Source organism: Nyctibius grandis, chromosome 4 (assembly GCF_013368605.1).
Source record: "Nyctibius grandis isolate bNycGra1 chromosome 4, bNycGra1.pri, whole genome shotgun sequence".
NCBI lineage: Eukaryota > Metazoa > Chordata > Aves > Nyctibiiformes > Nyctibiidae > Nyctibius > Nyctibius grandis.
The window spans coordinates 93,805,470-93,830,061 of record NC_090661.1 but is presented as its reverse complement, the minus strand read 5'-3'; the positions used below and the strand labels follow the sequence as shown (position 1 = coordinate 93,830,061).

The following is a 24,592-nucleotide window of genomic DNA, read 5'->3' as shown; positions in this document are numbered from 1 at the left end:
GTAGGGGTCCCCCCAGGGAGTTAGGAAAGGTGGTTTCTCCCCCTGAGGGGCGGGTTGGGCGCCAAAGGCAAGTGTGAGCCGAGCGGGGAAAAGTGGCGGGGCGGGGGGGGCGCGGCGCCGCGCGCCTGCAGGGGGCGCTGCCGGGCCGGGGGCCGGGACACGGGACACGGGACACGGCGGAGGTTTGACCCCAGGGAGAAACGCGCTGTGCACCGTACCCTGTCCTCTCCCGAGGTGGAGAGGCAGTAACAGTGCTCACCCAGAACACGAAATAAAACCTGGGTCTTAAATCCTGTCTTTTATTCGAGGAGCTTAAAAAAAAAAAAAACCACGATTATAAAGAAGATGAATTAGCAGCGCTGGGGCCTGCGGCTGGGCCCTAGCATGCCCCCTTGCCCCCCGTGTGCCCCCTTGCCCCCCGTGTGCCCCCTCGCCCAGCCATCCCACCAGGCCTGAGGCTCCCGGCCTGCCCCAGTGGCTATGCAGGGCTGGGACCGTAGGGCTGTGAGGGGCGGATTTCGGTCCTTTCTCCAATTTTTAGCTTATTTACATCCGTTTTTGCTCCTTGTCCCCACTTTGCTGACTCCAGTCCCTCCAGCGAGGCAGCACGAAGTCGCGCTGGACAGGGCCGAGCAGCCTGCGGGTGGGCAGTGCGACGGTTGGGGGCCTGGGCACCCTGGCAGGCCTTAGTGCCTCGGAGAGCCGAGCTCCATGCCTGCCCCAAAGAGCCTGGGCGAAGTCCAGTACGTGCGCAGGGTGAGCTGAGTGACAGGAACGGTGCGAAATATTCTCAGCAAAACAGAAAGATTAGCTGGAGTCTGCACCCACTCCTTTATCTCCCAGAGAGCCACTATTCTGCTCCCGAAAGGAGCTGTCAAACACACAAAATAAGCAAAATGAAGGAAGAGAAACATTAATTTTCTTCTACTCTCTTTTCAGTTACAGTAATTTCAGGTGTTATTGTGACAACAGTAAGGGCACGACGTCTCAGAGAAAACGCAGTTTTCCATTTGACAGTACTTCTTCAAAAACGCCGCTGTAACCAACATTTCTGTACATGTGATAGAATTCCTCTACTCATCTCTTAACACTAATAAAAATTAGATGTAAACAGAATGGTCTAGTTCCTCCCTCTCCTAGAATAATAAGTGGATTAATAATTTTCCTTGCTTAATGGAAAAATCTCCCCAGGCCCAACCATTCTTAGCTGCCATGTAATGAAATGGTTTTATTAAAGGCCCATCAGGAGGCTGCTGTAACAGATTTCACCTCCACCTTCCAAGAAATGGTTCGTTGTTTCTTCAGAAAGCACACTGCTTAAGAAACTAAAGCATTTAATGATTACTTCACAAGCAAATGCAGTATTAATATTTCCTGCCTTACTGTTCTGCATTTACTTTTAAATAGCTCAGATCAATGGCAATTGGGGGAAAAAATATTTTCTCCATTTGTGTTTTCAAAATCCCTTTCATTTTAGAATTTCAGGGCATTTAAAATCCTTGAGCCTCACAACATCTTTCTGGGATTGGTTTGTGTAATAGAATTTACTCTTTACTTTTTCCAGGGTGAAGCGAATCACAGATGCCAGTACTTCGGGTCCCAGCTGCCTGGCCTATTCAAGGGGACACACTGGCAGAGGGGAGAAGGGAGTTTAGAAAAGAAATGGAAGTCAAATTCCCCACTTTTCCTCACAATACACTTAACCAACCCCATACCTGATTAAAAGAATTATTTTCATCCATTTTGTGTTAATATTTGCATGTAAATAAATTGCACAGATGTACACATTCTAGATAAATTTGTGATTTTCCAAATCACTCTGTGAAGTGCTCGGACAGGAGAAAATAGCAATATGTTTTCTACATTTGAGACTCCATTGGCACTGCGCAGCAGGCAGTGCAGTCTGACCTCTGCTGAAACATCTCAGCGAAGGCTTTGTCCCAACAAGCAGCTGGGATATCCCCTCACTATCAGCCTTCTCCTCCTGCTAAAGACCATGGGCGGAAGGACCAGCCTGTGTTACTCATCCCAGCCATTCAAAACCATTTTCTCACGGCAGTAATAGGTGTAGAAACGTTTTTAAATTGACATGTTTTAAGATATATTCCTCTTTGTCCTCTGCTTTTAGAGATACAGGATGCCTTGAGTCACGTTTTTGAGGTTTCCTTTGTAGTTCAGAGACTTATTTTCACTTAATCATAGACTCCCAGAGCAAGGATTTAATCTTCCACCCCTAAAGAGGAGGTTCAGAGTCACCAGAGTGGTCATCACCTGTGGAAAATTTTGCCTTTTCTCTTGCCCGCCGCACTGACATTATTGTACTGACTTGAGTCAAAGCTCTGAGAGGTGAAATCCCAAAACCTGCTGGTCCACATCGGGCGCCCCAGACAACTCGCTGTTGTCGTGGTGTACCAAGAAGTGCGTCACCCTCTGTATTACGAACATGCACAAATAAGGACCTGGGATCTTTTTTATCCCCAGGTGTTCATTCCCTCTCGAAGACTTTGGATATACAGCATACTCCTGCAGTTTGGAGATGATTTATGTGTGCGTACAGATGTGCACAGACACCAGGTTATATTTATTCATAGGAATAAAATCATATCTCACTGATACTTCATCAACACACACTCCCACCAGAGTGACGTGCTTGCAAAAACAGCAACTGTATTCATTAAGGATTAAGTGGCAAATGATTGTCCAGTTCAAAGAGCGTTTCAAATACAGGTTTTGTCACATAGCTTTTGGAGATTTGTATTTGAGGGAGCGGAGGGGTGGGACGTGGTAGGTATTGTATTTTTTGTTATTCTTTTGGTTTTGTAGTCCATGCTGAAAATATGCACCCAACCCAAGGGCGATGCATGTCATTTTTATGCTGTCAAGCTGCCGTGGCTGTAGGAGTGCAGAAAGCTGACAGCTAGTAAAACAGCACACTTCATTCAGAACCTGCAAACGTATAATCAGTGCTTGATACGAGTGGAGTTCACCTTGCTTCAGTAGAAGCTGCAGAGCTTTTTTCTATGGCCCTGTTTTATAAGCAGTGTTTTTCTATAAATACGCTAAAATTAACTATTAGCGTTAGAAAAGAGAAAGTGGGAACACTGCTTTAATTAATCTAGGCTTCATCGGCATAAAAATACGTCAGGCATTTCTTTTGTTAAGCTTAATGGGAACATATTGATGGGATTTCAAGTTTGTAGTGTTTTTTTCTCTCTTCTCAAATAGTAAAATTTCTCTTAGAAAAAACATGTTAAACATGGGGGGGGGAAAGCTTTTTAAGTGTATTATTAACCTCTTCTATTACCTCTTTCAGTTGTGAACCAACATGTGTATAGACTGCTTTCATTCACGAATGGCTGCAATCACTGAGGTATTTACTGACGTTTTTAAATGACACTAGAAATCAGTAGGCTCATCACAATGTCAGTCACTTGTGCCTCATCACTTGAAGTCGGTAGCAAGTGGCAGGGGAGGCAGAGCACTGCTGCGGGCACTTCTCCTTCGCGTTGGAGTCGCAGCAGAATCTCAGGAGCAAACCAGGGACCGGGGCTTTGGATAGGCACTTCAGTTAGACCCTGCAGAAACCGGTGTTTAACGTCACTCTGAAGACACGACCAGATATTCTCATATTCTAATTCCAGCTTGCGAAACAAATGCAGTGAGAAAGTGTCTTGCCCAAGGCTAAGCAGGGTAACAGTGGGACAGCCAAGGATACCTCTCCTCCTAAACTACCCAGGTCAAGCATGAATTCTAAGGCAGCGAGGCCATAGTGCATCTTTTTCTCACCTTTGAATTCAAAGGAGATGCTAGCAGGTGAAGTGAGAGAAACCAGCCCTTTCTTGACAGACCTGGGCGTGCACATTGGTCTCAGTGTGCTCAATCCACCAGGCTTTTGAGGAGCAAGGAGCACTTATTCTGAAAAACGTGCAAGCCAGCCACGCATAGGTTTCCTTCTGAATAAATTGTTTTCTCTTGAGCAAAGTTACCGAGCTCTTTTGCTCTCCAACCCTGTAGTTGCCCCTGTGCCTCGCAATGCAAAAGTCTGACCCCTCACCAAAACCTGCAGAAATGCTTGTATCTTTGCCAGTGAGCAACTGCCCATCAAAAAACTTAGAAGAGGAAGCCTTAAGCCTGAAAGACCCTTAAAAAGCTCTGTTTGGTAAGGGTTGGATGTAGTTACAGGTTCAGATGCTGGCTGCACAGTGTTAGTCAGCAATATCTGTGTTGCGATGGTGGGCACCTGTTCCCACCACCCGCAGAACCTTTTCTTGCTCTTTATTGTCTCTGGTACTGATGTTGCAGCAGGCAGCGGACATCCCTGCTCCCTGTCCACAACTGCAGTTGGCCCCGAGGTGTGCCGGGGCTGATACGTCGGAAGGCATCTATATACCCAGATACAAAGTGGTGATAACGGCCCTTATCCCTGTGATTTGGGAGCAATCTGGTGCTGCTGGCTGCAGCTCCTTCCAGAGGAGTAGAGCAGAGCAGACTGCAGTCAGGCAGTTTCTTTTTAAAAAGAAAAAAAACAGTTTGTCTTTATGATCCTTTGAATGGGTAAAGGTAAATCATTATTGTTGACTGCTAAGTATTCATCCATAAACCCATTCATCCAACAACATTTTAAGAAAGCTAACACGCTTGTCAAGAAGAAAGTGGCAGGGTAAAACATCAGCATAAAATGAACAATAGAAAAAGGTTCCTTTTAAAAAGTGTGTTTTATTATGAATGAACCTGATGCAGGTTTAATAAGGGAAAGCAGTTTTTCTGCTCATCGTCTTTCAGCCGAGCCTCTCTATGAACAAAATGTGGCTGTGGTTGAATTAATTTCACTTGGTTCGCTAACTTTGTAAAGCAAGCCACTGCACACACACGGAACGCATTACCCACCCGGGCGGGTGCCGCAGCAGGGCTGCGCCGGGAGCAATGCCGGCAGGCGGTGCGGGCTGGTCCGGCTCCTGCCATGGGGTGAGAGGGGCCGCATCCTGCCGAAGGGTGGAAACCATCTCTGTTTTTCTTTGCTCTGATGCAACAAAGAGCTTTGTTGCATTTGGAAATTTTGTGAAAGAAACCATTGCTCTGCGTTTTTTCTTTTTTAACCCCCAGACAAGGGAAGAGCCCTGCAGTGGGCTGTTTATGGGGGTCAGCTGTGCTGGAGGGCACCCGCAGATGCACCCCCAGACCTGTTTTCGGGTGGGTCGGGTGTGAAGGAGAAGCGAATCAGGGACCCTGGACCCCACAGAGCTGTTGCATCCGGTGGCTGCCTCAGCAGAGAGGGTGGCAACCCACAGCACCCCTTGGCTTCGGTGGGGGCTGCCCTGGAGCGGGGCTGGGTTGGCACCAGCTCACCAGCATTAGGGCAGGGGGGTGGCTGCTTTCAGGGGGCTGCATGATGTTCCCGGGGTGGGGACACCTGCCCATACAGCAGCAGGGCTCAGGGACAGCCCTGGGAGGACAGGATCAACTGGTTCTTGTCAAAATAAATCATAAGCAAGGGTGATCTCTGAAGACCTGCTTAATCCCAAACGCCGGGTGAAAGATGGCCAGCTCAGACAGCAGCACGAGCCTGGGAGATCAGGAGGTGAATTAACAACTGTCAATTTTATTTCCAAAGGATCTCCACATGTTCAAGCAAGTAGTAAATGCGATCTTGGCAGTAAGAGAGCCACGCAGACGTAAATATATGCATCCCATCTGCAGGACTGGCTGCTTGCTCTGAAGCTGTGTCCGCAGACTGATTTTTTGCTGTTATAAAAGAGTGGGTGAGGGACTGAAGGGAAGTGGCGGTGCCTGTCCTGGCCCCGGAGGTGTTGCTGGTTGGATGATATCATTGACCAAAGGGATATTTTGCAACCCCTTCCCAGCAGTGCCAGGACACAGACTAACCAAGGGCCACAGAGAGTCCCTTGGGGAATTTGTGGGTGGATGCAGAGAAGCCTCTGCATGTCTGCGCTCAGCATGCGTGGTGAGCCAGGCTGCAGGGCAAGGGGCAGAGAGAGCCCACATGGGCTTGTGACCCAAGCCACCTCGTTTCAGGGAAGCTTTTTGAGTCTTTGTGGCCGGTACAGACAAAATTACGTTTGACATAGATGCCAGACCGGACATCTGACCTCCACAGAGCACCCTAAAATACCAAAAAATCCCTTTCGTCCATCCTCTACTCCTTATTAGCACCCTGGAAGGAGGTGGCTGCAGTAAATTCATAATTAGATTAGAACAAAAATCATTATTTTGGCTGACCACATCCATCCAACAAAGTAATACACATCCAAAGTGAAAAATCACATCAGAATCCCATTGCCTGGATTTTACTCCCTCTTTGAGCCATCCGTCTGCAGGCTCTGGATCCACAAACAAATGTGCTTTTCTAACTGGGGCACCAAAACCAGCCCCAGGAAAAGGCAGAGTCCTTTCTGTGAGGCATTTTCACACTAAGGCAGGTGAGCTGCTGACCTTATGGCGTCTGACCGGCTTTCACAAGCTGCAGCAACTTCACCTGACACCGGGTGGCCTCCTCTGAGTGTGAAATTTCCTCCTGTCCTTTGAAGATCAAAAGCAAGCAAAGATAATTTCCAGCTCTACCATGGAAACTAAAACCACTACCCCAGGGATTATCTTGGACCTCCCTCCCTGTTAGCACTCAGCATTTCTCAGGCTCTTCCCAGGCTGAGCCCAGGGGCAGCAGGACATCCTTCTCCTATCACACCCAAGCTGGCCAACCTCACCAGTGCAGCTTTTCACAGTTCAGTCCACCTAATGGGCATCTTTTTTATCGTTTCCAGCCCTCCAAGGAAGCATCTCACTGTTTATTCTACATGATCTCCCCTTGCCCTGGCCCCCTGTGCCCGCTGCCTCCCCTGGTGTCCTCAGCTCCCTTCTGGAGCGGGGCTGAAGAGAAGGAAATGGGAAGAGAAACCAAGAAACCGAGACGAGAACACTGTCTGAAGCCTCTTGGCAGCCTCCCCTGCTGTCTGCAGACATCCTCCACTTGTCCCAGTGACCTTTCTCCAGGATCCTGCAGGCCAGAGCATCGAGCAGGACAGTACCCGGTTGTGCAGAAGCCTCGTGCTTCCTCCCACCACGCACACAGCCGAGGTGTATCCTCATCAGATGTCACATCCAAGTCCAGAAAAGCTCCTCGCAGCTGGGTTGGGTAATCAGAACTGCCAGGAGCCACTTTAGCACTTAGTAGCACAGGGAACAACATAACCCTCTCCTTCTCCCCACTGGTGGCCCCTGATCAGTTCTCTCAAGCATATCCTCCTGTGTATGCCATGCTGACTGCCAGAAAACCAGCTGCTCTTCACAGCTGGATTTTGTAAACTGAACCATGTCAATGCTTTAGCTCTCAGTAGCACATAGATTTCTTGCCACCCACCCAGGGCTCCCATCTCCCGCTTCCTGGCAGAACTACTGCTCTACCCCACTGTGGTTGTTTGAAAGCGCTGCCTGATTGGTTTTGTTTTTAACTAAGTAAAATGTTATATCCTGGGGGACAAGACAAAAACCTCAACAAACTCTCTCTTGTAATATGGAACATATAGCCTCACAAGCACAGTACAATAAATACATCACAGTAACGAGATTTTGTGCTTAGGATAGCCTTTGTCCATGGGTCTAACATGCATTGCGAACATATGAAAATAGCTTTATGCCTTTCTTAGAATGAGATCGATATCATTATCCCTGATGCAAGGCAGGATGCATAGACATACGGATCAGCCTGCGAGAAACAGTTAGAGAGAAATTCAGGTCTACTCTAGCAGCAAAATGCTTCTTGTGTGAGCAAAGCCACATCAGCAAAGCTCTGCTTTGTACCAACAGAGCAGAAACATCCTCTGCAGGAGAAACGAGCTGTGCTGCGGAATACACAGTTTTGCTGCTACAATCCTTTTCTATATACCCAAGGGATCCGTCTGGTCAGCTTGGTCAGTCCAGGTCTCACTCACTTCCTTTATGCTTTTGACAAACGTGACTGTGCCGGCAGGAGCGCACAGAGCAGCTGCATCGCTTGCCCTGGACATCCAAGGGCAGAGCCCACCATTGGTCCCAGCCTGCCTGACCTCTGGGCTCTCCGTTAGCCACAGTGATTACTCGGGGAAAGGTGGACATTGCTAGGGAGACCACCGGTTGAAAGCATCTCTAGGAGATGAACACACACAGTTCTGCTCCATCCCTGTTAGAAATCTGCTTCATCTTGGCCAGCCTCTCGAGGCCCAGCCGGATGGCAGTCAATGGTCATGCTGGAATTCATGTTGATTGATTTTCCGGTTAACTTGACTTAACATGATTGGAGGCATTAGAGCAGAGAGGATGTTGTTCCAGTTTGAGTCCTGCAGACCTCATATTCCATTTCAATGTGGCATCAAGTTTAGCTCCAATTAGAACAAACGGTTCCTTAAATTAAAGATTTAACGTAAAGATTCATCCAGGGCCTGATCCAAAGCCCATTGTGTTCAGGAGCCGTCCTCCCCACTGAAGGCAATAGGCTTTGGATCAGGGCCTGGAGGCAGCTACAATGTGTAGGCAATTTAATAACGAGAGATGACTCACTATCAAATGCCGTCTGCCTTACAAAGGAGTCTCAGAAATTGAGTATCTGTGTGACAGAAATAAACCGCTATTCACACACACACAAAAAAAGAGAGCCCATGAAAAACTACATTTTTCGCTTCACTTGGGAGACTTAAGCCTTGCCTGATGAACGCTTACTCATGTGAGTAACTTTACTAACATGAGTAGCTCAGTAAAACCAAGTCTGGAAAAAGGGTTATGCCAAAGGGGTTTGACTGTCATTTCTGAGCACCTCACAGTCCCAGCAGACCAGACACCTTTATGTGCTGCCTGTCCTGAAATCCTGGTTGTGACCGCAGCGAGCCTGGGCTGGGGCAGGGACTCCTGTGTCATGTAGCTGTAGGATTCACAGTACAGGTGTTTCCCACTTCTGCTCATGTACAGCACGTCCAATGGGTCCCATGGATCCCGTGCATGCTTGGCTCCTAGACGTGCTTTCCACCCGTGGTCTCCCTAGCATGGGGCCTATTCTGGCGTAGGCAAAAAATCCCTGACAGAAATATGAGAGTCCTGGGGCAGCGCTGTCCCTTTGGGGCTTTGTGCTTCTCTCTCCCTTTCTATCTGCCACAGTCACTCCTGGTCTTCAGTTACTGACTTTCTGGATTTGTTTGGTGTTCGTACAGCTCCTAGAACTACAGGACTTGCTAGGGTTCCCAGGAGCTACAAATAACAGCCAGTGAGTTCCGTGGCATAGGCTAGTACTTGAAAGGGGCCATAAATCCTCTTTAATAACTAGACATAGCTGGGAGAAGTGCTGAGCATTTCAGCTGTAACCACAGAAGCCATTTCTCTTAGTAACCTTTACATTCCCTGCAAGTGTTCATAGGTGGCATGCATAGGGATGCAGCACTGCTGCTAGTAGGAAAGTGAACCCATTTGGTAAGCCTTACTTAGATGTCAGAGTACTTTGAATTTTGAAGCTGAAATAAACAGATTGAAATGACCCCATAGTTTATAATGCAGCAGTAAACAAAGTAGGACTTTACAACTGAGGCCTCAGTGTCAGAACTTCATTTGATTTTCTCTGATGACTCAACCTATTTCACAAGCTATTTTCATATTCCTTATTTAGAGAACTTACTCATGTCTCAGTAAAAGCCTACAATGTGATAAAGCCAAGGAACCGTAATGTATGGTACTGGTAACACCTCCCACGCCAAAAAAAAAAATCCTACTTCCATATTTATGTGGCTCTGCAAATTGGTTCCTGCCTTTTTCTCCCCAGAGAGTGAGCTGGCAGCGTGTCTCCTCTCCAATTAGCATGAAGACATGAAAAGTGGAGATGGAGGGTCAAATTCACCATGCCTGGAGCCTCACTTGCTTTTGCCATGTTACAGATACATTTGGACCTTTGACTTCCCAGCAAGGCAAGTGTTGTTTTTAGCATGCAAATAACAATGCCTGCAGAATACCTTGTTCATTCAGGCTTTGTCTCCTGAAAAAAAGCAGCTTGCCACCAGAAGGCAAGAAGCTAAGAAGAGCTACCCACTTTGTGTTGCTCAGGGACTGGGGATGGGCACCTCAGTATAAACTCCCCATGGAGCAGGTGAATTTTATCTGGGTTTTACTGGTCAGGATGTAATTTCTGCCTTTTGGGAAGTACTTTAATCAGAGAAGGAGGAGAAGCCTTTTTAATCAGCATAGGCTGCAAATCACACCAGCAAATGTACGGACTAAAAGAACAGATAGGGACACTTAAGGACAACACCCACCCATCCACCCCCACCCCAAATCTCTTCACAATCTGATTTGTAACCATGTAAAAACATTTGTTTTTTGTGGCAGTTTTTTTTAAGGAGTTTGTTTGTCTTGGAGGCAGAAAGGGAAGGCAGGCTGCGCAAAGCAGAGACAGGGGCTGAGCAACGGCACTCATGCTTGCAACGTGACTGCTCTTTGCAAGCCTAAAAGCAAGGGAGCAAAAGCTACGTGGCACAAGCCCTGATCAGTCCCACACCAGGATCTGAAAGAGCTCTCAAATGACGCCAAGGAGTCCAGGACATAAGGGTACACCATCAGGAGTCTCAATGGAGGGAGATGCTCAGGTCCCAGCACAGCCCTGAACCAGCACTTCTGTGGGCAGCAGAACTTGCAAAATCCCCTTTTCAGTGACATTTCCTCTCATCCTCTTTGGATTCAGGTATCATAAGGGATAAGCTCTAATCAAAGCTTTGCCTAAGGGTACAACATTCCTGGCATCTTTCCCTCACTTGCATTTTCTGATGTCTGAAAGCATTCAGCTATAGCCTTCCCCTTGCTGTTACAGCTACGTAGGTCTCTACTTCTCATCACAACTTTGTTTTTGAGATCCCTATTCCTCTGCCAGGCTTAGCTGGCAGATGGACACAGGCACATTGAACTAGTCAGTTCAGCTCCCATCACTGTCAGCCCCCATCCTTCAGCTCTGATATTACCCACGCACCTGCCTGATCTGAACCTCTATCCCTAGGAATGAGCTACCCAAAACCAAACCCATCTGGGCTATAAAGGCCCCCCTAAATCTTCCATCCTACCCAATCTGGTGAACTTGCTCAGTACACAAGCCACAAAACACTGCCAGAGCTGTTCCTTTCCCTAAGGATAGACGTAGCTATTGTGCAGTGGGGTCTGGAAGCGGACAACCAGGGTTCCTGCCCTGACCATGCAGGTTCAAACTCACACATCCCATCTCCCAGGTAGGTGCCATCCTGATTTGTCACACTCACCTTCACACATTGGTGCTTGGGTCTTCAGCTCTTCCCTGCACATGGAAGCAGCATGGCCAGGGAGGGAGGAGAAGACGTACACTCACCCCAGAGCCCTGCATTCACATGGCTGTGATATTCCCTCAGAGAGGTGGGATCTGCCAAGCTGGCCAAGGGAGAAGCTGAGCTGGCTGCAGAGGTCTTATATTAGCACTGGAACAGCAAAGCTGGCACTAGTCTCCAGGAGGCATCATTTACATCCCACTCTGCCCTGGGTACTGGGGTTTCCTCCTGCAAGGGGGAGGCGTGAGTTGGGACCAGCCAAGCAGAGAGGAACTGTGCCCTGGGCAGGAGCACAAACCTCAGGCTCCTGTGCCCAGGCATGACAACACCTCTTCAGGCTCCCGCAGGGCTCTGGCCCTCAATCCTTGCTGAATCCCAGCCCAGCATCTCCCTGTGCCAACACTATCCACCAACACACTGTGCTGAAGCCCAGAGTCAGAGCCCCTCTCCAAAACCAGAACAGCTGCTTTCCCTCTCTGCTAAATACCTGGCTCCTGCCTGGCCTGTGATCTTTTCCAGCTGCTGTGGTCAAATCTGCCAAGGCCAGCAGTCCCTCCGTTAACCCCTTCAGCCCACTGCCTTGTGCTCTGCAGGTTCCCATGGCAAACATCATGGGCTTTGCAGAGGGTTTCAGCTTCCTCACCTTTGAGAAACAAAGCTGGTCATTCCCTCAGACGGGGGTTTTACACTGCTTTAACAAGAGCTGTTGGCTGCGGTTTCTCTCAAGGTTGTAGGTCTCCGTCACTCTCACTAAGCCTAGCACCATTTCTGCTTGGGTGCTTGTGAGGGCTGAGAGCACTTTCCAGAGTTCCCTAAGGGAAGCAATCAGATCTTTCAGAAAATTAATCGATCTGGTCTTACTAGATCACCTGCCTCACCTCCCCGGCTGCTGGTTCCCCACCCCTGTTCACATTTCCCAGAGCCCAGGCAGGGCTGCTGCCATGTCCCCCTGACACAGGGAAGAAATCTGAGGCTCATCTCCAATGACAGCTTCTCACCTGTAAGATTTGCTTCTCAGGGGGAGGATGTTACAAATGGATGAACCCCAGAGAGCACAGATGCTTTGTAAGTCACCCAGACATCTACCATCAATTTTTCAACTGGATAACTTGGAAATGCAGATTATAAATGTGCTGCAGGGATGAGCCAGAAAGAGCCTAAAAACTTCCAGCTGAAAAGGGGTATGAAATGGCTCAGAGAGGCTGGCATCTCAAATTAATTTTTTTCAGTTAAGTGAAAAAATGAACATTACTCACATGCCCTGGTCCCTGGTGTGACGCTCCCGGGTGGCCTGTGGCATCCAGAGTGTGCCACAGGCCACCCGGGAGCATCACGCCAGGGACCAGGGCATGCAGCATCTCATGGTGTGTGCTTGGGAAGAAAATGGGGGCTGTGCCTACTTCAGATTTTCATCTCCAGCAAGATGGCAAATCTTATATAACACATGCATGAATCAAACCAGAAGTGCCTGCCCGGCGGCTGGGAAGTGACACCATCGTGACTCATGTCATTCGGTTTCAAACAATCCTCCCCCTCACCTTCTCCCTTCCGTAGAGAGATGCACCTTGCAGGCTTTCAGCACAGAGCCCAGGGGTGCTTACCCTCCTCTTCTCCCTCCTTATACCACTTTTGGGCCATTGCGTTTTTCTCAGGTGACCTCTCCTGCCTCCAAGCTCTGCCAAAGCACTTTTGTAGCTCACTGCAAGTACAACAAACAACTTTCTTTTCCTGGCATTCTTTTTTCTTTATTATTTTTCACACTCCATAAAAACCGTTGCAGGTTTTCTTTCACATTCACAAGATCTTCTGGAAATTATTGCCATTTCCCATACATATTACATATTAAAAAAAATAAAAAGGTCAACAGACAAAGAGAGCTGTTCGTTCTGAACTCCCTGGAAACACAGAAACAAATGTGACCAGTTTTCACAGAGGAAGGCTGGCTAGAAGGCGACCACACACACTAAGCAAGCCACGTAACACTGAACAAGACCACTTGACCACACACAATACACGTTGTGAACACTTGGGAGGGATGGAGGAAGAGGTGGCTTGGAGCCAAGCTTGTCACGTTGGGGTTTTTTTTGGTGTGAAATCCAGCAGTTGCAGTGTCAGCTGATGGGAAGTAACTCGGATGAGGATTGTGGAGACATTCAAGTACTCTAGGGCTGTTCTTAAATAACAGATGGGAGGATAATAGCTCAGCAGGGTAGCCTGATAGCTTCGTTAAGTCCCCTGCTTTAGTTAAAAGCACATCCAGTACAAAGGCAAATGCAGAGTACAGGAAATGCCACACCTGAATGGATCCACTGGTCTGGTTTGGTATCCAGTTACACTGTGGTCAATACCTGACACTTCAGAGGCTGGAGCAGGAGAGGGGATTTTCACCTGGTTGTGCAACAGTGTCCTGGGAAAGGAGATCCCTCCCGCTGCCCCATCCCTTTGCTCCCTGAAACACAACACAAGAGAGGGGAGGAGGAAAGCTGGAGAAAAAGCATAAGGAATATTCATTCACTCCCACCCCCTTGCAGAGGTGGTGCTTTTTGTTTTGCTTTCTTCCCCGCTGCTGCTGTTTATTGCTTGAAACTTTAAATAAGGGTCTTTTCAAAAATAAGAAGGAAAGGAGATGGGAACTGAGAACATACTAAATGGATTTCTCATTGCTCCCCAGGAATCTGGAAATACAGTAGTGGGTGCACGCTCTGTGGATAAAAACCTAAAAAACCCACTTTTTCTTTTTTTTTTTAAAAAAAGACAATAAAAGTTCAGAAAACCTTCCACACTTAGAGCACTTGCATCTTACAGTCACAGCATATGGGAAGTATGACCCATGACAACCACTCCGTCTCAGACTAAGTCGATGAGGTTTCTCTATTGCACATTCATGAAATGTTCTTGTTGGGGGTCACAGTCCGGATCAGAGGACCACACCAGCTCCGGTCTCCCCGGAGTGTTCAGCAGGATGAAGACGCCGTCATTGGGCTGAGTTTCAGCTGATGGACGGGAGAGTGGATGGGCACAGAACTCAGCACTGAGGTAGGAAAGGCAAAACACGAGCCTTCAAAGTTTTTGCTTAACGTCAGTTCTTCTGCAAAGAAAGACGCGGCTTCTCTTTTGCACGAGGCGACGGGGGGGCTGGGAGTGGAAGACAAGATCTCCGACTCGTATTGCAGCAGCTGGCCCATGAAACCAAAGTTTGGCGAGATCAGGCTCCGGCGCTGCTTGATGTAATCGAAGGCTTCCTCCAAGCGGAGCTTCTTCGTCTTCATGAGATACGCCATGCAGATGGTGGGAGAGCGTGAAATCCCCGCTTCGCAGTGCACCAGGATCTTGCCCCCCGTTCGTCTGACATAATCTAGGAGAAAAAAAGTCATTGCAGACGCCAGTTGTCACTGGGGATGGAGAGGACACTGTGACACCCACCCAGTGCCGTAGGTGGAGCACGGTGGGCACGCAGCCAGTCCACCAGCAAGGAGAGGCTTGCTCTTCTGTTGGGTACTAAGAGTAACATGAAGATTAAAAGAGAAGGGGGACAAAACCCAGCCTGAGGTGGAGCTGAGCTGCAGATGACACTTGGTTTCAGGATCTGTGGATCCTGATTTGGTTCTTCCTGCATATTTTAGGAAAGTCCTTCCCTGTCTCCTTCTCACATGCCTATTTCTCTTCTGGAACAACTCACTTCGCAGAGCATTGTGAGACAGAGATCAGGGCAATGCTTGTGTTTGCTGTGCCTGCATTTCTCTGCTGTACCTGCATTTCTCTGCTGTACCTGCATTTCTCTGCCTGTGGCTTAAAAGGCTGACCCAAGCCTGGCCTGGCCAGCCCTCCCACCATCAGGTCTTTCAAAGGCAAGAACTGCAGGGACTACCTTCGTCTCATCAGCTTTGCTAGAAAAACAGGACTTTTTTTTTTTTTAAAAGTCCGAACCTAACTCTCTGCTTGGCGGGTTAGCAGCAAACGGTGGTACCAGGAGCTGAGCCCTTGGTGAGTACCCTTGGGTGGAGAGGCTGAGCTCACTCCCTGGGGCCTCACCACAAAGCACACCAGGACTGGTAGGCAGTTGCTAATTACAGCCTGGTTAAAGGATGCTTGGACTTAAGTCAGGATATAAAAGGCTTATGCAAAGCACCCATTTTACACAACAGGAGCCACTGTGGTTACTCACACAACACAATGATTGTTATTAGATTAAAGAGAATGTGCTTAAAATAATCCGTTTCCACACAAAAATACAGTTCAAAAATAGACGTTCTCTGCTCTAGTGACTTGAGCAATATGTTCAAGCTCCAATTTATGGAGAACTGTGCTGAGTGTAGTGCTCAGTGCATGGCACTGAAACAACGCAGAGCTGAGCAAGTTATCATTTGCTTGTCTTCGATTGTCTGCTGGGGGACTGGTGCCACCACGACCGGTTATATTTAACTACTGCACAAAATAAGGAAGATATGGATTTGAGTCATCCCCAGCATCTACACCACACGCCCAATTTTAAGAGAAAGTGAAAACTAAAGTCATCCTCAAAATCTGGGAAATTTCCAAGTGACTCAACTATAGGAGGAGTTGGGGATGGGACAGAAGAGTGCTGTGAATTAGCATTTCCCTGAAAGGTGTGAGAAGTCCCTTACCAGGAAGGGGAAGGGCTCAGAGGGTACCCTCAGAGCAGGTTTTTGTAATTCTGCCTGCACTGTTGAAGGACTCAAACTCAGCTGAGCAATGAGTCCAGCAAATCTGCAACTGAGGTTTGGTTTTGTTTTGTTTCTCTCTCTCAAATGTTCCTGGAGAGCAACAGCACTGATTTCAACACCATCTCCACCCAGGCTGAGGCTGCTCCACCCCAGTAAACCACCCTGTGCCTCTCAGGGAGGAGCCTCGAGCATCGCCTTTGCACTACCTGGCACAGCCGGTGTGCTGCTCGCCTACCCAGCCTAACGCGGGAAGATTTGGGAGGGGATGGCCCAAAGCTTTCTGAAAGCCTCCTCATATTTTTGCATTGGGGCATTTGATTAAAAGGTGAAATACCAACATGATCAAAAGGAGAAATGGAAACAGAAATGGAAAAATAAGGGGAGACGCTGGATTTCTAAGACTTGGCTTTGAGATATCCCAGCACAGCAAGGCAATAAGCTGACCCTGCTTCCCCTGGCTTTTACAGGGTCTGGCATGCAAGTCCAAGGAACCAGTATGGGTTTTTCCTTTACAAAAATCAGTAGACTTTGGTGTTGTTCAACCATACTTCTTTGCTTCCTGTCGTGCTGAAGTTACACCTACGCTTGCTTTGAAAAGAAAATAAAGCTAACCAGCTCCCTTGCCTCGTCTGCCTGACGGCAGTCAAGAGTAGACATTTTCCTTCCTCAGCCTCCCAGCCTGGAGAGCCAGAAAGAAGGACAGAGACCTTGCTCTGAACGTCCCTCTTCCTTCCTTCCTCACCGAAATCCCTCTGCCAGGACAGATGCTGGGGAAGGGAGGGAGCTTAAACTTTTGCTGTGACATCTGGGAACACACAGAAAACAATGTGTCCATTCTACCAATATGTATTTTAAAATAAATGAATTTAAAATACATGAATATCAGGAAATTTGTTGATTTGGACCTACCGATGAAGTCGATGGCTTCCTGGAAGTGTGAGCTGATGTCTGCTGTGTGACTGTCCTCCACCGGGATCCACTTGTAGCAATACTGGTCTTTGAAGGACTCTGAGCTTTTCCTGGAGACGTTGAGCAGGGCTGTGATGTGCAGGTTGGCGAGAAACTCGCACTTGGAAGCATGATAGGCACTACCAAGGTAGAGAAAAGGCAGGATTTCGACTGGACCACCCTGGAAGAGAAGAAGCAGCAACATGTAACTCTTTTTCAAGGGTATTTGAGTCTTGATACCAGAGAGAGAAAGGCAAGGGAGCCTGCGTGGGTGCCTGCTCCCTCCCTCGCTGGCGGTTTTGGACCCCAGTGCCACCAGCCAGTGAATCACTGTGATGGCAAAGCCCACGCAGGGGAAAGGTTTTCATTTTCTTGCCCACATCTGCAAGGTACATCGTCAGATCCAGCCCACTCGCGTGCAGGATGTTTCCGGCTTTCTTTAAAGCGCTGCCCCTTGGGACGCACCCGAAGTGCTTTCATATGTGAGGGCTGTTCCCTCCGAGGCTTTACCGAAACATGGGTGAGGCGGGGAGCCGTGTCTGAGCAGGGGGGAAGAGGAGGAGGCTGCTCTAGCTCAGCCCAGGGCTCAGCCCCTCCGCTCACACCTCCAGAGGTGAAGCAAAGCAAAAAAGTTGGAGCAAGGCTCCCTGTCGGCAACGGCCCCGCAGGGCTCAGGGAGGGCAGCCCCATCCCCGTGTACCTCTCTGGGGCACAGCACCTGCCACGTCACCCGCCCCGAGATGTCATCTCGGTTCCTCCTTCCTCAGCACAAGCAAAGGCTGAGTGACGAGACTGCGAAAGAAAAAAAGCCACTGCCTGACACAGAGGTTTCGGAGATCGCAGGTTACTTTCCATGATGCACAAGAGCTGCTGCCAGCCTCCAGCTATGAGAAACCAGCTTTCCACCCCCCCGAGCTGCCCGCCTGGCAGGTCCCACACATGGGGACAGCCCCAGGAGCCACTCGGGGTGGCAGGTGCCCGTGGGGAGCAGGGGGGGCATGGCCCGGGGCTCCCCCAGTGCCAGGAAACACGTGCCCTGGTGGAAGCGGCCCGACCGCAGGGTGACATCTCAGAGCACACGTATTCCCCATACGGGCTGGGTGGGCACAGAGGTGTGACGACTTCCCCTGTGGAAACCCCTCTCCCCTGCCCAAGGGTGGCTCTCGAGAGCTGCTGCCTCTCCTCAGAAGCAACCCCACAGCCCCGGCCCCCTCTGCCAGCCTCAGATCCCCCCTGGGGTCTCAGAGGAGGCACAGGCAAAGCGTGCTCCTTGGTCTGCCAGAGAAATGACACTCCTGGCAGCCTCTGCCCTGCCCATTTTAAGTCTCCTGGGGAGGCGTGAGCTGCTCACGGCTCGTGTTGCCTGGCTGTGTGGTAAAGACAGGTCACAAATACAGTTTTGGGGCTAGACAGAGCATTTTTCCCCATTCTGTTGCCTAATTTTGAAGCCAGGCAGGGGTGATGCTGACCAGCAGCACACACCGGGCATCTTATTCGACACACAGGCTGCCAACCTGGACTGCAACAACTTACTGACAGCCTGTACCAGCACGAGGGCCACGGGCACCCAGCCAGCCCCCAACAGAGCCTGGCGGCAGGAGGAGAATATCCAAGGGGAAGGTGACCCTCCGCGGCCGTGACACACACCTGGTCGTAAGCGGGTTTGTGGTTGGCACTCTGCTTCTCACAGTGGCTGCCGGGGTTTCTCTCCACCTCAGTCCTCTCGAGGGAAATGAGTTTTCCATCCACGCAGCACTCAGGATATTGCGAGTTAAAGGTTTCGTATCCCCCTAGGGAAGGGGAAAAAAAAAAAAAAGAATGTTTGTGCTTCCAAAAACTGGTTTAATTGAAGTGGAGGAGAAATTAAGCTCGGTGCTTGCAATGCGGTGGGATAGTGCCGCAGAGCGATGGGCCCCGAGGGGGTAATGAGGGATGGCGCTCCCCTGGGGAAATGGGTTTGTTCAAAAGGGTTCGGGCACCTGAAGAAAAACCTCTGATACCGCTGACAATTATTAACTTGCCAAAAGCCAGTGGATCCAGATTAAAACCGTTAGCAAATGTAATTCTGTTGAGTCTAGCAACCATTAACTCCAGTACAGCAGGGACTAAACTTCCTCCCCAGGTTTTATACATGAGCACTATTTCCAGCATTTGAGATGGAGATTTCTGTACTCAGGAGTCATCCCCTCGAAATCTGTCATTACTATATACGCTGTGACAACATAAGAAATATTTTATTTGCATTTTTGAATGGACATAAACACAAGAGGGGGATGCTTGCAACTGTTATTAATCTTCGCAATGCACGAGACAGCGAGTTAATGAAGACAATCCTGCCGAAACCAATCTGTTAAATAACAGCTATAAAACTTAATGAAATCCTGTGACAGCGCTTGACAACTGAATAGTCCCACATGAGCCATTCTGCATGGCTAAGTACTGCATTCGTTTCATTCAGTGCACTGCTAATGAAAAGAAATTAATCCTATTATTACATTGTTACTTGAAGTTTGTCGTCAGCTAAATCGTTGCCTGTGTTCAGGCTGGGAATATGCTGCACGGAAGCACACGATCTCCAAAATGAACGCAAATAATAAGTCAGGTAGCAGAAGCAGCCTGGAAATGTCAGTGGTGTGCCACGTGTCTGCCACCTGGGCTTTTTCAGAACAAAAACGAACGGCAAAAGCTCTCAAACAGCTAGTTTCAATAATCCTTCGGAGTGTGGCCTGCAAGTAAACAGGGCTCGGAAGGCAAACCCTCTGATGCCGTTCATTCACCTGCAACTGTTTCGCCCCGATAAGCAGTGTCGGTGTGGGTGCCCCGGTGCAAGGAAGGGTTTCGAAACAAAGGAAGCGCTGAAGATCTGAGCAGCCGCAGGGCCCCCGCCGCCCTCGCTGCCAGGGCTGCCCGGTACAGCTACCTCTGACATTTCAGCCCTGTAACGCCGGTGTCTCATTTGTTTGCAATGTTTGAGCAGATGTGTGCTCGAATTCATGACGTGCTACTGTCGCCCACTCAGTCCTGCCCTGGGGTCCTCGTGTTGCAAGTGTCCGGCACGATCCAAAGCCCACTGAACGTGACGAAAGTCCGTTTTCTATGACGGATGGCAGGAGGGTGACTTTGAGTCAACTGGCACTCAGCACCTGCACCTTTCCTCCTACTCCCCAGCCACATGCAGCCAGCTCGCCCCAGAGCTCACAGCACGAGGCAGTGGGTCAAGCAGCCAAGTGACTGTGGAGACCATGCAGGGGGGTTGATAAAATGATATCCACAACAACTGGGTTGATAAAATGATATCCCTAACAACTTGTAGTACGAAAACCCAACAAACACAAACAGCTCTCCAGACTCCTCCGCTCTCCTGATCTCCAACTGCCCTTCACAGGGTAAACTTTTAAATTCTCTTGTTTTGCATAGCTGACCTTATCTCACCCCCAACCACTGCCATCACATAGGAAAAATATGTCCAGCTTATATAAATAGCCATTATCCCCATTTACACCCTGTGGTGTTGTTTTTACTCTTGAAGGAACACAGAAATCTGCCCGAGCCAAATCAGCGTATGTGTTCGAACAGACATGCATGTCTCATGTCTCAGGGGCAGCTAACGCATGCAGCTGGTGAATGGTTAATTACAAGCCTTGGGGATCAGGATATTTGCAGGTCATTCTTACAGTGAGTCATCTTCTCATCCCATCCTCCAGCAATCTCCTCTCTTCCCCCTCCCCGCTCAACCTAGCTTCCCTGAGGTCATTTCTTGCAAATACTAGATTGCTCATCGCAGAGAGCTGGGCTGTGCTTCAGTTTTAATCAATAAATAATAGAATCCTTGTCAGCACCAAAGGAGGATCCATTATTTTATCTTTCTGCAAGCTCTCCTTCCCCCGCCACACAACCACCCTCGCCCTGCTGGGGCTGAGCTCACCCAGAATGAAACTGCACCTACACAGACGAAAGACGTGACACACTCAACCCCTAGAAGCCAGAAAGCGAGGGAAGGAATGGGGCCAGCATGCAACTTGGAGTGCAATTGCTCTGCACTAGCTGCTCTGCCTGGGGCCAGACCCCAAGGATGCGTGGTGACCTGCTCACACCTTATCACTGCAGCTTCCAAGATGAGACCACCTTAGCCCTTAAGTAGCCAATGTCTCCTCCCAGCTCTCCCACACCTAGGAAGAACAGGAATATAAAGGGGGAACCTCAAGGAGTTTTTTTTTCCTGGTAGTTTTACACCCCATTATTTGCAAGGTCGGTGTTACAGACCCCCAAGGGTCCCTTTCTTCTGAGCAGTGCCCAGTGCTTCAGGGTGATTTATACCCCACTGTCCCAGAGATCTCCCCCTGGACCACAACAGCTTCTGGGGGGAGGGGAGGGGGGTCCGTGGCCCCAGGGAATCAGCAGCACTGCCCAGTGAGTCACTGGCTCCTCAGGCCACACTGGAGCTGAACGGGAGCTGTGGACTTCTTGGGCCTGATCCAGGTGCTTCCAGCAAAGTGAAGGGCAACAGCAGCATGAAAAGGGGGAAACTTTCTCCTCCACTAAGGGGGAATCTTTTTAGCCTGAAATCAACAGGCTCTCGAGGGAGACGCTTTGCAATACACACAAGGTACAAAGCAGAGCCTGCATCAAAACCCCACCCCAGATAAACTGCCCACAGCCACAGTCACCACTTCAAAGCGTGGGGCTGGTACAGCAGGAGGGAAGGATGATCTTGTGGCTAAACGAGCAGGCTGAGAGTCAGCAGAGCTTAATTCAGCCCCCGCTTTGCCACAGACTTCCTAGTGTGACCCTGGAGATGTTTCTTCATCTCTAGTTAATGGGGTCCCTAAGGATTATGCCTGGCCCAGCACAGTGCAAGTAACCCTGCCCCGGAGCAGCAGAATTGGTGCTTCTGGGGCGATTGTCAGAGCCCAGGGCAGGCTGGCAGTGCCCAGACAGAGCCAGGGCGGGTGGCAAACCACCCTGGGAGCCTCCCTCCCCCTTGGTACCGGGCAATGCCCGGGCTGGAGGTGTGGGGATGCCCTCCTGGCACTGTTCGTTATAGGAAAACTATAAAACCGTGATATGTCACAAACTGGGCACATCAGGACAAAAACTAGTGTGATAAAAGGCTTAATAAAAGTGAATTAACCCTGGCCAGTGAGGACACAGGGGCAGAGTTTATTCAAGAAGCATCGCCTGGTTTTCTCTGCCATCTATGGCCTCCCCATGGCCTCAGGGTATGTCAAGGGGGGTGCTTAGGAACTCCTCCCTCGGCGTGGCCCCGCTCCGGGGAGCCTCGAGCCGCGGCAGCCGGGTGTGCGGTGCTACGGGCTGCAGCATCCCGGCCGGGCACTGCCCTCCCCGAGGGGGGAACGGGGCAGGGAGGGGGGCTGAGAAACAGAGAGGGCAAGAGGACTAAGGCGCTGCCAGGAGACATGGGGGGGAAGCAGGGATGAGAGGGCAGAGAAAGGGCGGGCTGCTATTATTTTTTTATCGTTTTATTACCCCCGGGTTACACGGAAGGAAAACAAAGACCCGCAATCAAAGGGCTATAATACACGTGGTGGGAGGCGGTATTTATGTCCCCCGATAAGCCCCGGAGTTTCCCCTGAACGAGTTTCCCCTGACAGCCTTGATATCCGACGGAGAGATAAACCTCTCCGTCTCGGGTGAGGGAGCGGGCACCGACCCCCCGCTTTCGGGCGCCCGACACGGGCCACCCCGTGTCACCGGCGGGGAGCGAGAAGCGGTGGCTTCGGCTCTCCTCTTACCCGCGGGGCTGATTTTATTTTCCACGCAGCCCGATGTCTCTCGTCCCCCTCCCCCTGTGATAATCTGGAACTTTTGCCCTTATCCCTAATATTCTTTGCTTTTAATCAGCCTCTTAAACGCGCGGCGGGGGTGAGCGGAAAGGCGTTTGGGCTCAGCCCGCGGAGTCTATCCGGGATTTATTTCCAGTGGGTGGAAAAGAAACGAAATCCCGGCGTTACCTCCCTGCCCTCCGCCAAGAATCAGGTTAACTGCGGGGTAGCGGAGGAGAGGGGACGGAATCACCGCGGGGCCGTCGCCACCCGGGGGGGCTTTGAGGGTCGATCCGCGCCGCTGCCCCCAGCCCCCGCTCCCCCTTTCCCCGCTCCCCCTCTCACCTTTGAGGAAGCAGACCCTGGCCCCGGCCTCCGGCAGGCTGGAGAGCAGGGCGTTGAGGACGATCTGGGCCGTGCTGTCCTTCTTCAGCTTCTGCCAGTGCCCCGTGCCCTGGTCCAGCACCACCACGGCTGCCAGGCGGGCGGGCCCCGCCGCCCCCTCGCCGCCCAGCAGCAGCCGGGCGCGGGCCGCCGCGTCGGGCACCACGAAGTGGAGGGGCACGGCGCCGCCGCGGGCGCGCCGCATCACCACCGAGTTGAGGTTGACGTTGAGCGAGCCGCGGAGGCAGGAGGCCGAGTAGGACAAGTAGGGCCGGCAGTCCAGCACTAGGCAGCGGGAGGGCTCCTTCCGCAGCAGCTTCCTCAGCTGGCGGCAGTCGAGGGACTTGACTTTCATGCCGGCCGTGGGTCGCGTCCCGCCGCAGCCGGAGCGGGGGAGAGCGGCAGGAAGGTGCCCGCTGGCGAGTCCCGGGGCTAGCGCGGGGCCGCAGGGGCTCGGCCGGCGGCGACGGGACGGCCGGGAGGGACAGAGGCACCGCAGCACCGCGCCGAGCCCGGGCAGGGAATCCCGGCCGCCGCCGCCGGGCATTTATATGAATGGGAGGCCGGGCCGTGACGACACTGCCCATATAAGGGGAGTGACGCGCCCGCCTTCCAAATATGGGCATCCCCCGCCCCGCGCCGGCCGGCGCACCGCCCCCTGGCGGGGATCCCCTCCCTCTCTCGCTGGCGGCGGGCGGGGGCCCGGCGGCGCAGGCGGCGTTAGTCAGGCGGGGGGCGGAGGAAGCTGAAAAACGCCGCAAAAATTCTCCAGTCATCGGGCTGAGGCTCATCCCAGCATCACCGCTGCCCGCCCGCCAGCGAGGGGAGCCGGCGGCGGGGGAGGAAGCGCAGCGCTGGGGCAGGTTTCTCACACCAGTTGCAAAGGGGGTTTCAGTTCCCTTTATTCCCCCCTCACCGTGTACGTCCTCGCCCCCAGCAAAGCCTGAGCACAGGCAGCCCTGCCTGCACCTACCCCCAAGCGCGCTGCTGCCCAGGGGATGGGAGCTGCCTGCTCCCAGAGCCCCTCGGAAAGGGCCGGCTCTCTTGCCTGGGCTGCGGTTGGCACCAAGCCAGCGCTGGTAACAGTGATAAGCGTGGGCTGCCCGGGGAACAGCCCCGAGGATGTGGTCACCTGGGCCAAGGTTTACAGCTCGGCAGCAAAGGAGGAAACAAGGAGTAACATCCTGGGACGCAGCGAGATGTGCCATTCCTGCAGAATTAATGAATGCTATGGAGGGGGGGGTCGGGGATAGTAGGGCCATGTGCAACAGAAAAAAATGCTGGTATGGGTGTTTGGGGGGGAATCATATGCCCCTTCCCTTGTGGAAAACTTCTAGGCTGCAAGGCTGTGCCTCAAGGACCTGCAAGACTTACATGACAGACCTCAGTCTGCGCCTGTGTCCAGAAGTCACGGCACTAAGATGCAGAGGAATTAGGAAATTCGGCACTTGCCCTTTCCTTGTAGGTAAGTTTTACA

General features: G+C 50.9%; 1 protein-coding gene across 1 annotated transcript; it reads right to left on the bottom strand.

The window, feature by feature from the left end:
- Positions 1 to 13,048: 13,048 nt before the first annotated feature.
- On the bottom strand, positions 13,049 to 23,618 carry DUSP5 (dual specificity phosphatase 5). Its single transcript, XM_068398784.1, has 4 exons — positions 23,077 to 23,618; positions 18,596 to 18,738; positions 16,910 to 17,129; positions 13,049 to 14,670 (listed from the first exon to the last, which is right to left on the bottom strand). The coding sequence occupies exons 1-4, from the start codon at positions 23,468 to 23,470 to the stop codon at positions 14,270 to 14,272; spliced, it is 1,158 nt and encodes a 385-aa protein (XP_068254885.1). The 5' UTR covers positions 23,471 to 23,618; the 3' UTR covers positions 13,049 to 14,269.
- Positions 23,619 to 24,592: the final 974 nt, after the last annotated feature.